Source organism: Danaus plexippus, chromosome 5 (genome assembly GCF_018135715.1).
Source record: "Danaus plexippus chromosome 5, MEX_DaPlex, whole genome shotgun sequence".
In the NCBI taxonomy this organism is placed as follows: domain Eukaryota; kingdom Metazoa; phylum Arthropoda; class Insecta; order Lepidoptera; family Nymphalidae; genus Danaus; species Danaus plexippus.
Window position 1 is genome coordinate 1896376 of NC_083539.1, and position 12514 is coordinate 1908889.

Sequence of the window (12514 nt, forward strand, 5' to 3'; positions counted from 1 at the left end):
CATTAAATTAATAATTTTTGTAGGGGATAAATAAAACATATATGATATAAAAAAATCTGAAATCAATAAAATTTATATGTTAATAATAAGTACTTAAAGCATATATTATAACTGAATACTGATTAAAATATACTATTACTTTAGTTACAAAACACAACTGACTCTTTAAAGAAAATAATTAAAACAGTACGACTTCTTGGTAAATCACTGGTTTATTTCCAATTTCACAAAATAATGAATAATTACATCCAAAAATGCTCTTTAAATAATCTCTCCTCCCCTCTCCTCACCTCTCCTCTCCTCACCACACCTCTCCCCACCTCGATACATCACACCACTCTACACCTCGCCCGCCGCCAACTCACCCCTTAGTCAATACAGCTCCTCTTATTTTTTGTTACAATACTCTTATATCAGTTGTTGATCAAAACAAGTTCGATATCTCTTGGGTCATAATCACAAGGAATGATCTATAGAATATTTTTATTAATGCTAGGATAAAAAAAAATTAAGTATCGAGATATAATCAGTAAATTTTGAGGTTAACGATGCGAATTAAGAATTATCTCTTAACATGGGATAGCAACAAAAACTTACCCTACATTTTAAACTCTTAAATACAAATGATTCTTTCGAGATACACAAAAGTCAACAATAAACGTTTAAACCCCTAATAAATTCTACTTTAGTCTCACATAGCTTTTGGGAAAGCAAGTTCCTACGGCCAGAAACAAGTTTAGATTCCACTTTAAGATGCAATTTATAGTCGAAGTTTATTTCTTTGGCTCACATTAATACTACAAGATATAGCTTTTAGTATTGTATACGAAGCAATGGTTTTAATTATTGCTATCATAAGTAATGACACGGAAGCAGTCAAAGTGTACACGTTTATTTCTCACAAGCAGAAATCAGTAGAGATCAATTTTAAAATACTTGATTAATAACGGCATCAAATAAATAAATGTATAAAACTCCAAAGCATTTGAATCTTCTGTTTTAGCGTTTTCCTTTCTTCTTTTTCTTATTAAAATCCTGGGGATGGAATCCTCTCGCTTGTAATAATTCTTGAACGTTATGACAAGCGTAATAAACATTATCCATTGCTGAATCTGTTAGCATGTCGACGTTGCATCTGCCTTTAGCTTTGCCCTTCTTTGCTCTACCGCCGCCCTTCTTCGACTTCTTTTTATCACCACTCTCTTCTTTGTCCTTCTTTTCTTTCTTCTTTCCTTTACCCTTACCCGCCATTCGGTGTCTTAAATCAAGTTTTTACGCTTCTTATACCTTATAATATTGATCATACAGCAACCGTATCCATAGTTACCATTCTAATGATATTTCATTGTTTTCCTACTTTCGTGTCAGGAGACATATAGTTTTATAATGGTTTCTAAATTTTTATAGTGTATCATAAAAGTATAAATATATTTTGATCGTTAACTACAGTTGCATGATAGATTGGAACAATTTTTTTATGTGAGTTTGTTTATATTAGATAGGTACCTTCAAATTCTATAAAAATGACTTATGTGACCTTGAATTTTTAAAAGAATATTCTATATTTCAGGAAGGTACTCTAAAATAACTTTTCGTGTAATGCCACTTAGAATTAGGGAATGAACAGTGGAATTAATCTAACTTTTACTATTTTCCAGTTCGTGGCACAAGAACAATTTGCATTAGCGGCAAATTTGTACTGGATCGTTACTTATCCTTATATATATTTATACGAAGGCCTTTATAATAATAATTTGATGTAAAACCGGAGATTTCATTAAAAGACTTGTAGAAAAACAATATAAAATAAAAGTTACATATAAAGAAATGTCGTATCAAGAATTCTCTAAGAAGAGACAAATTGAAGGTATAAGATAAGGTGTAGGTACAAACGGCAAGACTTAAAACCGATTCTAATAGCATAGTGATAACAATGTCCGGAAGAAGACTCTTGCCGACTTTGTATTTAAATATAAACTTCAAAGTTTATGTAAAACATTATTGTTTCCATCCCAGCTTTTAAAATATAAAGAAACATTGTAAAAAATGTTCAACGATTTGTTGACCCATTCAGCTGTGAAGCATACAATACAATAACTGATAATGTTGTTGTCGATTTTTATATTCAGTGACCTGTAATTATAGTTATATTGAGGCAGGTTTAAAGGAATTTTTCTATACTAAATATATTCTGACCTGAAATACAGGGAAGGATATAAGTCAAAGCCCAAACAAGCCTTTACTGAAGTCGGAATTAACCCTGAGGTTTCAATGCGAAGCGTTCGAGTCTCCCATAGACTATTTTCCCTCCGCTTTATGTATTGATATTTTCTTTGTAACGAATTCCGAGTCAAAGTTTTTTAGCCACAATGAACTGAATATCAAGCTTAAGTTATTTATAATAATAATTTTTACTCTCATTCATTGTTATAGCAATATCGAATTAAGTAAAAGCAAATACGATATATAATTGTTTCACACAGGTTCTGTGTATTTCTAGTTCAATATGATGAAATAACATACTGAATTATACAATAGTGTCAAGTGGAGTAGATCTTAATGATACAAGTTAAATGAGTTCACAGCTTCCGACATGTATAATCCTTGTAATATGAGCTTGTACAGTATCAGAGTTAGTACACTGTCAGACTTAGGTAAGTATTCATACAAATGTTTCAACAGAGAACATATTTCACAGAGCTATATGTATATATTAATATTTTTTATTATTATACGTAATATATATTTGCATGTATTGTAAGTGAAACATGATTTCTCCTTGTCCTACGTTAATTTAAAGACGTTTTCATTAATTTCATTCACATATATTTTAAAAGAATTTCTAATACTTCGTTTTTTAGACTAATTGAAGTCAAGAAAATTGTTCTAAAATCTAGGAAATTTAACTGCATTTATTATAAACTTTTGTATTTTTAATCTTAGCCTCACCTTTGCGAGCTCTGTGTCAAGTATGTTCGAATTGTTAGTTGTTTGACAGTTGTTCAGACACATCACAGACTTCAAATATCCTTTACAAAGATCTCCTTATTCAAATTTCGAGTTATTTTATTTTTGCTTAAATTAGTTGCATTTATAGGAATCATAGAAATCCATTATCATTTATAACAAATGGACAAAACGGAACGATATCTCATAATAGGACCACATCAGTCTGTCATAATATATAATGCAACTGTCATGACATCACACGCTAGTATAATAACAGTAACCATCAAGATTGTATTTATTTTTAATGAAAAATATCCATCTAATTAATTAAGTATTTTTGTAGCTGCATTCATAAATTAAAATTTGTTTACCACCGTCGTCAATTTTTAAGGTTTTACGAAACTTGTCCTACGATTTTATTTCGTTAATATTTATTATGTTATAGTCAAAATATGGAAATATATTTCAAGGGTCTGCTTTACAGTAGACGTTTAAGACTGTATTCAATTGTTTGATATCGTACAACAAAATTTTATACTATTTTAAAATTTTTGCTTACTTGAAACAAGGTATGCAATTCTGCTATAGGTAAAAATGTATGAACATTTTATTTATGTTTGAAATTAAGTATTATTTACAAAGGATTTCGATAATATCTTATTAAGTACTAACATTATTAGATACGAGAATAATGTGATTGCTGATATTTACGAATAATATACTGTAAAGACACTGCATTCAGTTTCAAGACGGACTCATGAGGTGAGGTAACGTAATTCATTTGCACCTATTCATAAAGAGCATGCTACATGCATTTGTATAAGTCCATTTTGTATAAGGAAACTAAATTATTAAAGTTAAATTGGTATTAAATTTCAATTTTCATTCTTAATTGTAATAGAATTAAGTCTCTATAAAGATTTGGTCAAAATAAATCAACAGTAATTGCTTTTATTTACCACTCAACTAAGTCTTACCTGTTATTCTGGGTTTGAAACAAAGTTAAAGTGAAAGTTAATGGAAAATGGTCGAGAGTGAACATAATTCTCTTTGACTGGTTTCCGAGATTTTTTACTTTTTTTTTAAATTGACGTTTTGACAGAGGATTTAATTTTAACAGAGATCATTTATTCATTTAAGCGGTTTTATGCCTTAATTTTTATAAAGAAAATCGATAAACCGGAAACAGAATTAAATCCCTTATAGTTTTTATAAATGCTTCTCATAAAATAAATAAGCCGGTTTACGTACACGCGTTGGAAAACTTTACGCAGTTACAGCCTAATCTACAATAGTGGGGCAAATATAACGTGTTCGAACGAAAGACACTGACAATCACATTTTTATAGATCTTGTAAAGCGACGATTTCTACTTTCGATGCTCTGTTCAATATAGTGATGGTCCCATGTGTCCAATAGGGTCAGGCTAACGAAGTGTGGGAGGGTTTCCTTTAAAAACTGATAGGACGCCTTAGGTGATCCAAGTAACGTCTATCCTAATAATAAGAAGCCCAAGGGAATAGGACATGCACTTAACATTCTAAAGAGAATTTGTAAAATTGTTCAGAAGCTTTTATGTTTCTTCGACAAACAACTCTCTTTTCTATTAATATTCATAACGTAGTATTATGCGATCAATGTCTAACTGGATTCGTAATGGTATTTTGTCACTTTATGTCTAGTTTTACATTATTATAGCACTAACTTGGTCAGGCAAAACAATTAAGGAGTGTTAATGAATAACTTGTTCTGGTAATAAAAACTATTTATTACGAACTACACACGTAAAAGTAACAAGATAAAAAAAATTAAGACTAATTAATATAGGTACATTGATAAATAATGTAAAAACATATCTTAGGTATGTTTTTCAATGTATCGACCTATATGTGCAATTTATACATATGTAGATTCCATATCGGAATGTTCATTGCAGCTCAGAATTCATTCTAAAGTGACCTTTATGTATGCTCGTTGTATATTTTTTATTCAGGTTATTGTTGTCGAATTGTAACAAATTTAATATTTAATAATTTAAAACAATGTTTCTTTTATACAATTTTGTCAAAACAATACAGAAGTTTAACGTCACGAAACAAAATCAATACCTGATTTTAAAATATTGGAAGCTGTTGTAATTTTAGGCCAAAATTATATTTATCAAAACTTATTTTTAGAGTTTTCAGAAACACCACCATATTAAATAGGGGACGAAGAGAAATACCACATGTGACCATTTAAACCTGACCCATAGAAGGCCATGAACCACTCGTTAAGTTCTAAAAAAAGGGTATGTTATTAAGACATTTGTACTGTAAAAACTAGTCGCTAAAATTAAAGGAATATATATAGTTACTTTACTCTTATTTAAATGTCCAGCCTGGAAATCTTAAGTCTTATACGGTCATACATGCTGATTGATCTTATAAGTGCTTCGCGATAAAGCAATTATTCAGAGGTTTAAAACTGATGATAGCCTTTTCGAGGTCCTCTCATTGATGTTTACAGTGTATATATGTTACCGGAAATGTACGAAATCAAGGAATTGTATACAAATTCTAGGAAATGTGTATAATTCCGATACTATTTAGGAAATGTATAAAGTAAATGCTTTCTGTAATAAAACACGTTGTTTTTAATTTTTTTTTATTAAAACACTTATTGTGACAATCGGGTAACAGTCATACCGTAAAATAATAATAATATGTTCATATTACCTTACTAATTAAAACTTCTAAAATCTTCTAAAATTAACTTTTAACGTTTCACAAAATCAACTTATATTTATTCTTATAGAATCAAATTTTCATTTGGCAAGTAATCAGTCTGATAATTAAGTAATTATAAATGTCAAAGTATAAAAGTAAATCTTTATATTATAATACTTTGTCAGTCCATATAGCTATTTATGTTTTCAGACTTAGCTCGAATGGCATTTGAAAGTACATAATACTTTATTTTTAAAACACAGACATTTTGCTTTAGCACAGTTTTTCTTGCAAGGGCACTTCTTAAATCCTTGGCCGGTTCCATTGGATTGCAAGTTGGCAACTGACCGTAGTGCAATCTTGGTACTCGGTACATCGTCTGCATCAAGAAGGACACTTGGACACACATTAGTCTGAGATCGAACATATAATTGTTTTAAGATACCGTTCTTGGTACCAATTTGATAGAGTTTATCATCGGTTTTAGTCAAAACTACACCAATAATATTCCGTGCATCATCTCGTCCTCTATCAACCTCAGGAACTGCAATTCGTATTGAAGTGCCAATAGGTGCAGGGGCCAACTTCTTTTCACTCAATTTCAGCATTTTTCGGCTTGTTGTTGTAGGTTTTTCTTAGCATATTGACGATTATCTAGAACTTTATCTTTTTTTGAACATATTGGACACAAAACTTTAGATCCAAATCCTTCATCGGGTGATTCTTCAGCAACAGCACAAATAGCGTGGATGCACATCCATATTCTCTAAATGTATGAGCTCCTGTAGTTTCTCGTGAACAGACGCTGCATTGGAGGGTGTAATTTGGAGGTTGCGTGTTTGTTTGGCGTTGATCTAAAACGTCAATAGAAACTTGGTTTACCTCTGCCTCCGTGTTCATCTTAAAGAGTTCAGATGCAGAGACTTGGGGATCTTCCTTTTTGGTAAGGTCCTGTATGATTTTTTCCAAATCTTTTTCAGTTTCAACATTTTGCGTAAAATCATTGGGTAACTGTGAACCAACTTTAACTTTACAGCCAAAAAGAGCCTCATACGGAGATTGCTTGATACTAGCATGAAAAGCTCTGTTTTTCGTCAGTTGGACAAATCTCAAACCCTCACTCCACTTGCATCCACGTGGTTAGCATATTATCAATATCCTGATTCGATCTTTCCACACTCCCCTCACTTTGCGAATGCCTGGGTTTACCATGAATAATTTTTAAAGTAGGCCAATATGTTTTTAAATTGTCAATAATTCGGTTTGAAAACTATCTGCCGTTATCAGACTGAAGTTTTACAGGAGTACCAAGTAGAGTAAATATGTCCAATAAAGTGTGAGCCACTTCCTCAGCTCGTTTTGTTTTAAGTGGCCGTGCTTGGCATGTAGAATTAAACTTTGAGGGTATGATAGGCTTCCGACAATGCCTTTTTTTAATGTTTTTTTGCTTTAGTTGACATGGTTCACAAAGTTTAAGATACGTTTCAATATCCTTACGTGTTATGTTTTTATAGTGACTCCATACCTCTTTCATCAGGCGATCTCTTCCGCCGTGACCAATTCGAATATGAGCCTCGTGTAATATGTCGAATAACTCGCTATCACATGCGTAGTAAATAATAGTGCTTGTAGGTTCTTTAATAGGAAAAATAAGTTTACTGTTCTGGTCAATGGTAAGGACGTCGTATCGCCGCAATAACCAATAATCACGAGAAGTCTTTCTTGTAGTTGTTTTTGCCCTAGAAACTTCTTCAATTAACTCTTTATAACGTTCATCTTCAATAAAAGCAGTGTTTTTAGCGTTTGTTGATATTCTTAATGACGCCAAAGTCCTATAAAATCGCTCTTTCATAAGCGCGATGCGTGTTTCAGCAGCCATTATTGAACAATAGCGACGTGCGTACACACTGAGAGTTTACGAGGCACTGCGCGATCGCCGGATCAGGCGAAGCAATACATAAATGTTTTACATTTCCGATTGCTATTTAGGAAATGTATAGATTTCCTAGGAAATGTGTAAGTATAGTATAATTTATTTCACACATTTCCGTGCGATTTTATGAATTACATACATTTCCTAGGAATTGTATACAATGACGGATTACATACATTTCCGTTAACATATACATATGTTCATGAGTATCAAATTTTATTCATAGAGTTTACTTAATTTACTTTCATGAGCCTCAATAAAGTTGAGATATATGTATCAATATTTTGTCCTATAAATATGATACAATATTCTTAGAAGGATTAAAATTTATTGAACAAGGAACCGTCGATCGAAGCGACTTTTTTATTTGTAAAAAATTAATGTAAAAATTTTACTTCGGTGCATTTATCGAAGTATTCAAAAGGGATTCTTCGAAGGAAATACGTTTAGTATTTGTATTTCTATCATAAAATGTTTTTTTTTATTTTAGCGAGACGAGAAATTTTTGTAATTTATTTATTTAAATAGGTGCATTTTTACTTTATTACTATCTTGTCTTTCGACTATTTAATAATGATTATAATATACTAAGCATAATTGCTAAGCCCAAGTTCACATAGTCATTTTAAGGGTGGTAGCAGTTTTCCATTCGCAACTCTTCGCTGATTAGAATTCACGTAGGTTATTGAATGAAAAACGGAAAATGCTTCGTATGTAATGTGATGATGCATAATAGTATTCCAGAAAAGGTGAGCTTGTCTGTCAAACTCACCTTTTCCACTATTGATTTCGTTTTATTAAGCATTTATTTGTTGGGTCATTTAAATAAATTATTGACTTTCCATATAAATACGTATTAAGTTACTGCTCATAAACAAAGCAGAAATACTTTTGTCTCAAATTATTTAAATTATTATTATTTACCAGTTTTCGGGACTTGCGTTATCATTCAATTTGCTTCTCTTTAATAACCAAGTACCTACTTTTACGACTCAAAACGAGAAGACATGTCTTATAATGGCAGAATAGGAAATTTTAGTTTTTGATAGTAAACTTCCTGGAAATATTATAACAGTTACATTACATGAGATACTTTTATCCTAAAACATTGTCCTACTGTACCAGAAATGTTATAAATATACGTGTGTGTGAAAGTATGGATGTATGTACTCGTTTAAAATATTTTAAAACAACAGAAGTGTCTGTATTAATATGTAGTAACATAAAATTATAATAAAAGATAAGACATATGTATATAAATATTAGTATAATTTTATTTAAAATACTTTAATTTATGAGTTCGTCTGTATTATATTCTAAATAACGTTCTTGAATTCGTCACACGTAAACATACAAGTCGTATCGTACGTTAAAAGGGTGAATAAAATCTGTTTGTAAATGAAGAAATTATGTTGAATTTATGAGAATAATATGAAGATTGTCATTGTTAACATCCGCCTTGTTTGATATCAGATAATAAAGAAATACAATCTAGAGAATTCCGTATAACATAAGTTTTATTCAGATAAAATAAAAAGGCATTAACATGTCGAAATAAAATCACAATTAATAATTATATTGTTTTCATTCTGGAAAGTAACCAATGGCTTGAGTTTGTTTAAGACGTGTCTGTCATTTTCATTCATTTTTGTTTTGTACAGATATTATCGACGGATTCAAAGTTATAGTATATTTAATTGGAGCATGTCATCTTATCTCTGTAGGAAATAGACGATAGTTTTATATGCACAGAATAAACAAGAAATTTTTCAACGCCGGTTTAGGCTAGATAAGAATTTGATTGTTTATTAAAATGAACCATTAGGTACTACATTTAGTAATTTATATCATTTGAAAGATCATCAAGGCCTATATCGTTTTTTATATTCTTGACATTTTAATCGATTTCCTTTAATTTGAAAAAGAGTTTTGCTTCATTAGATAACCAATAATATTGTAATTTCGCTTTACTTTTGCATAAAAACGACATTACATGTCATTTTTATTTTTGATAGTATTTATAAAACAAACATTGAGTGTTGCTAAAAAGTACATCTTATAATTCCAAATTCCAAAAACTTCTCCATGTGAGAAGAGGCCTTTGCTCAGCAGTGGGCTCCTATAGGCTCCGATGATGATGATGATGATAATTCCAAAATTAATTATTTATTTCTTACATGCGATAATGACCAAAGCCCCCATCGCGTGTTATACTATACTCGATATGTAGTGTTGGCTCGTCTTAAGGCTCTCTGAGTTAATCTTTTCATCCTCTTGTTAGGTGGCTGATATTAGACGTCGCGGCAGTATCTGTTAATGTAAGAGATGTAAACGTAAACTACAATCTGTAAAAATTTTCGGTCTGTATCTAGCTTCCGCCACGCCTTCGTACATGGCTTCGACATCTTCATCTGGCTGTAAGGTCTTAGGAGCGTACACTTGAATAACCTTAACGAAGTATGACTTGCTCACGTTCTGCTAAATGGCATAATATCATCCTCTATAACATAATCCTTTAGCGACTTATGATTTAAAAATCCAACGCCATCTTGGAACAGCATGTCTAGTGTTATCATACCCCTATTCTGTCCCAGGATTTTCGAGAAGCCCGCTTTTAATAAGGTAATTTACTTTTTTACTTTATCTCCCATTCTGAAACGTATTCTTTCAACAGGAGAGACAGTACATTATAAGGTGCCTGATGTAATAAATTTTCTTCATCCTTCCGCACCCTGTGCTTATAAGAATACATCAACACACGTTTACCATGACCGGTAACGAGAACAGGGATAGCGTGACTACTGGGAATTGGGGGTATCGATTCTGTGTTGTCTTTCATCGATGGGATATTGCCTTAACAACTATGCTAGGCAGGTGGGTTTTTGGTGATCACTTAATTGGGGCTGCAACCCGTGGTTAGGGTTGGCATTTATAAATTTCAACATTTATATAGAAATGATCGCTGGACCCTAGTCTGTTACTATGCGATACATCATGAACAAGCGGGTTGCTGGTTAGCGTTCTAAGATCTTCGTCGGTCTCCCTTGAAAGACGTGGTTAATATTTACAAATCTTTTTAATATCTGCAATATAATTTAAAATAATAATTTATGTATAAAATCATTTGCAGATATTAAAACACAAATTCTTGTAGTCTCCTCACACGATAGATTAACAGATCAACGTATGTATATATACATATATATGTCTTAAATTTATGTTTGTATTTATTCAAAATGTTGAATATTATCAATCATTTTAACCAAAAAGCAAAAAAAATATATATTTAGAGGTCTCGTAAAGCGACGATTTTTACTCTCGATGCTCTGCTCAATATACTGATGGTCCCATGTGTGCAATGAGGTCAGGCTAACGAAGTGTGGGAGGGTTTCCTTTAGAACCTAATAGTACGCCTTAGGTGATCTGAGTAACGTCTATCCTAATAATAAAAAGCCCAGGGGAATGAGATGCACTTAGCATTTGAGTAAGCATTTTGAATACCTCGAGAATATTTTATGTTATGTTTGATAAAGAAATACTCGTACCTCCGCAATACGTAAAAGCTTTGTATGAATATTCATAAAGTAAGTCGATCGATTCCTGGCTGGACAGTGCACTGGGACACGCCATAGTATGTATGTTTTTTATGGTTAGATAACCCTATTAAATAACAAAAAAGCAAAATATAATTTGAAAATACTAACAAGTGGACATTAATTTTTGTTTGTAAGAAACTAAACACAGGTGGCTACTTCGTTAAGGTTCTGATCTCACTAGTTTTAGAAACGAGATAAGAATTGACTTATTTAAAAATTATATCAGATACTATTACACTATAGATTTATTAAATTTACACAAAAATAAAAATAATTAACAACCTTTAACTAACCCGATTTAAAGTTATCGTGAAATCAAATCTGAATATAAATCAAACGAAACATTTAAATTTCAAACATTCCGAAAATCTAAGATCGATTAATCTTTCACACCAACGCGTGTTATAACCGAGAAGAGAGTGTTGATCTCCTTGGAGAACTGCTGTGGTTCACCTCTCGCCTGCCCTCACATATTTATCTTCTTCCTATAAGATCATCTGACCGAATTAAGTCCCGTGGTTAAAAATCCGATCCAGAAATATCCGAGTTCGTAATATTCTAATTTGTGTTCAAAGTTTTATAAAAAATATAACGTAATAAAATTAAGATTTAAATAATTAAAAAAAACAACATTCAAAGCGGAATTATATAATACCTATAAATACATACTTATACTTTTATACTAATCTCAAGCCTCTCAAGATCCGGCTTCTATATGGGCATCCATACTAACTGAACGATCTTATAAGTGGTGCTTTAAGATATAGGAATTCTGGAAGGTTTATGAAAGTCGACGATAACATTTTATATAGCCTCCGCATTGACTGCTGTTTATTACGTATATGGTTATATGGCCAGATTTTATTTATATAGAGGACATAAAGTTATTCCATAGATCTTAATAAATAGAAATATCTTAAAAAATATGAATTATGTATTGATATCGATGTTTTTATGCATTTGTTTACTACATAAGATTTCATTCTGTGTTAGTACTCTGAATATTTTACTTAAACGAGGACACCGTCGTTGGACAGATCTTATCTAAACTCTAAAATTTTCATCAAAGAATGTTTTTAAACAAATACGTATCAAATAAAACCGTATTTCTAGTTTTTTTAATATAAAATAAACAACCGAAATAAAGCTTTCCATTTATTTTATACAACATAAACCTTAACAAACGTTATTCTACAAAATTAAGACCATCAATTCCTTTTGTTATATCGATGTAAATCATTATTTTATGATAATGACGTATTATAATGTTTATAGGTCCATTCAGAGAGGGAGCTCGTTAAATATCCCTCAATCATTATTTGATATAT

General features: G+C 31.3%; 1 protein-coding gene across 1 annotated transcript; it reads right to left on the reverse strand.

Moving 5' to 3' along the window:
• Positions 1-359: 359 nt before the first annotated feature.
• On the reverse strand, positions 360-1274 carry LOC116769022 (small lysine-rich protein 1). The gene has a single exon (XM_061527796.1). The coding sequence runs from the start codon at positions 1249-1251 to the stop codon at positions 1000-1002; it is 252 nt and encodes an 83-aa protein (XP_061383780.1). The 5' UTR covers positions 1252-1274; the 3' UTR covers positions 360-999.
• Between the last annotated feature and the right edge of the window lie 11240 nt (positions 1275-12514).

Bases quoted from the DNA above. Each gene is read 5' to 3' on its own strand.
- LOC116769022 (XM_061527796.1), bottom strand. From the start codon at position 1,251: ATGGCGGGTAAGGGTAAAGGAAAGAAGAAAGAAAAGAAGGACAAAGAA.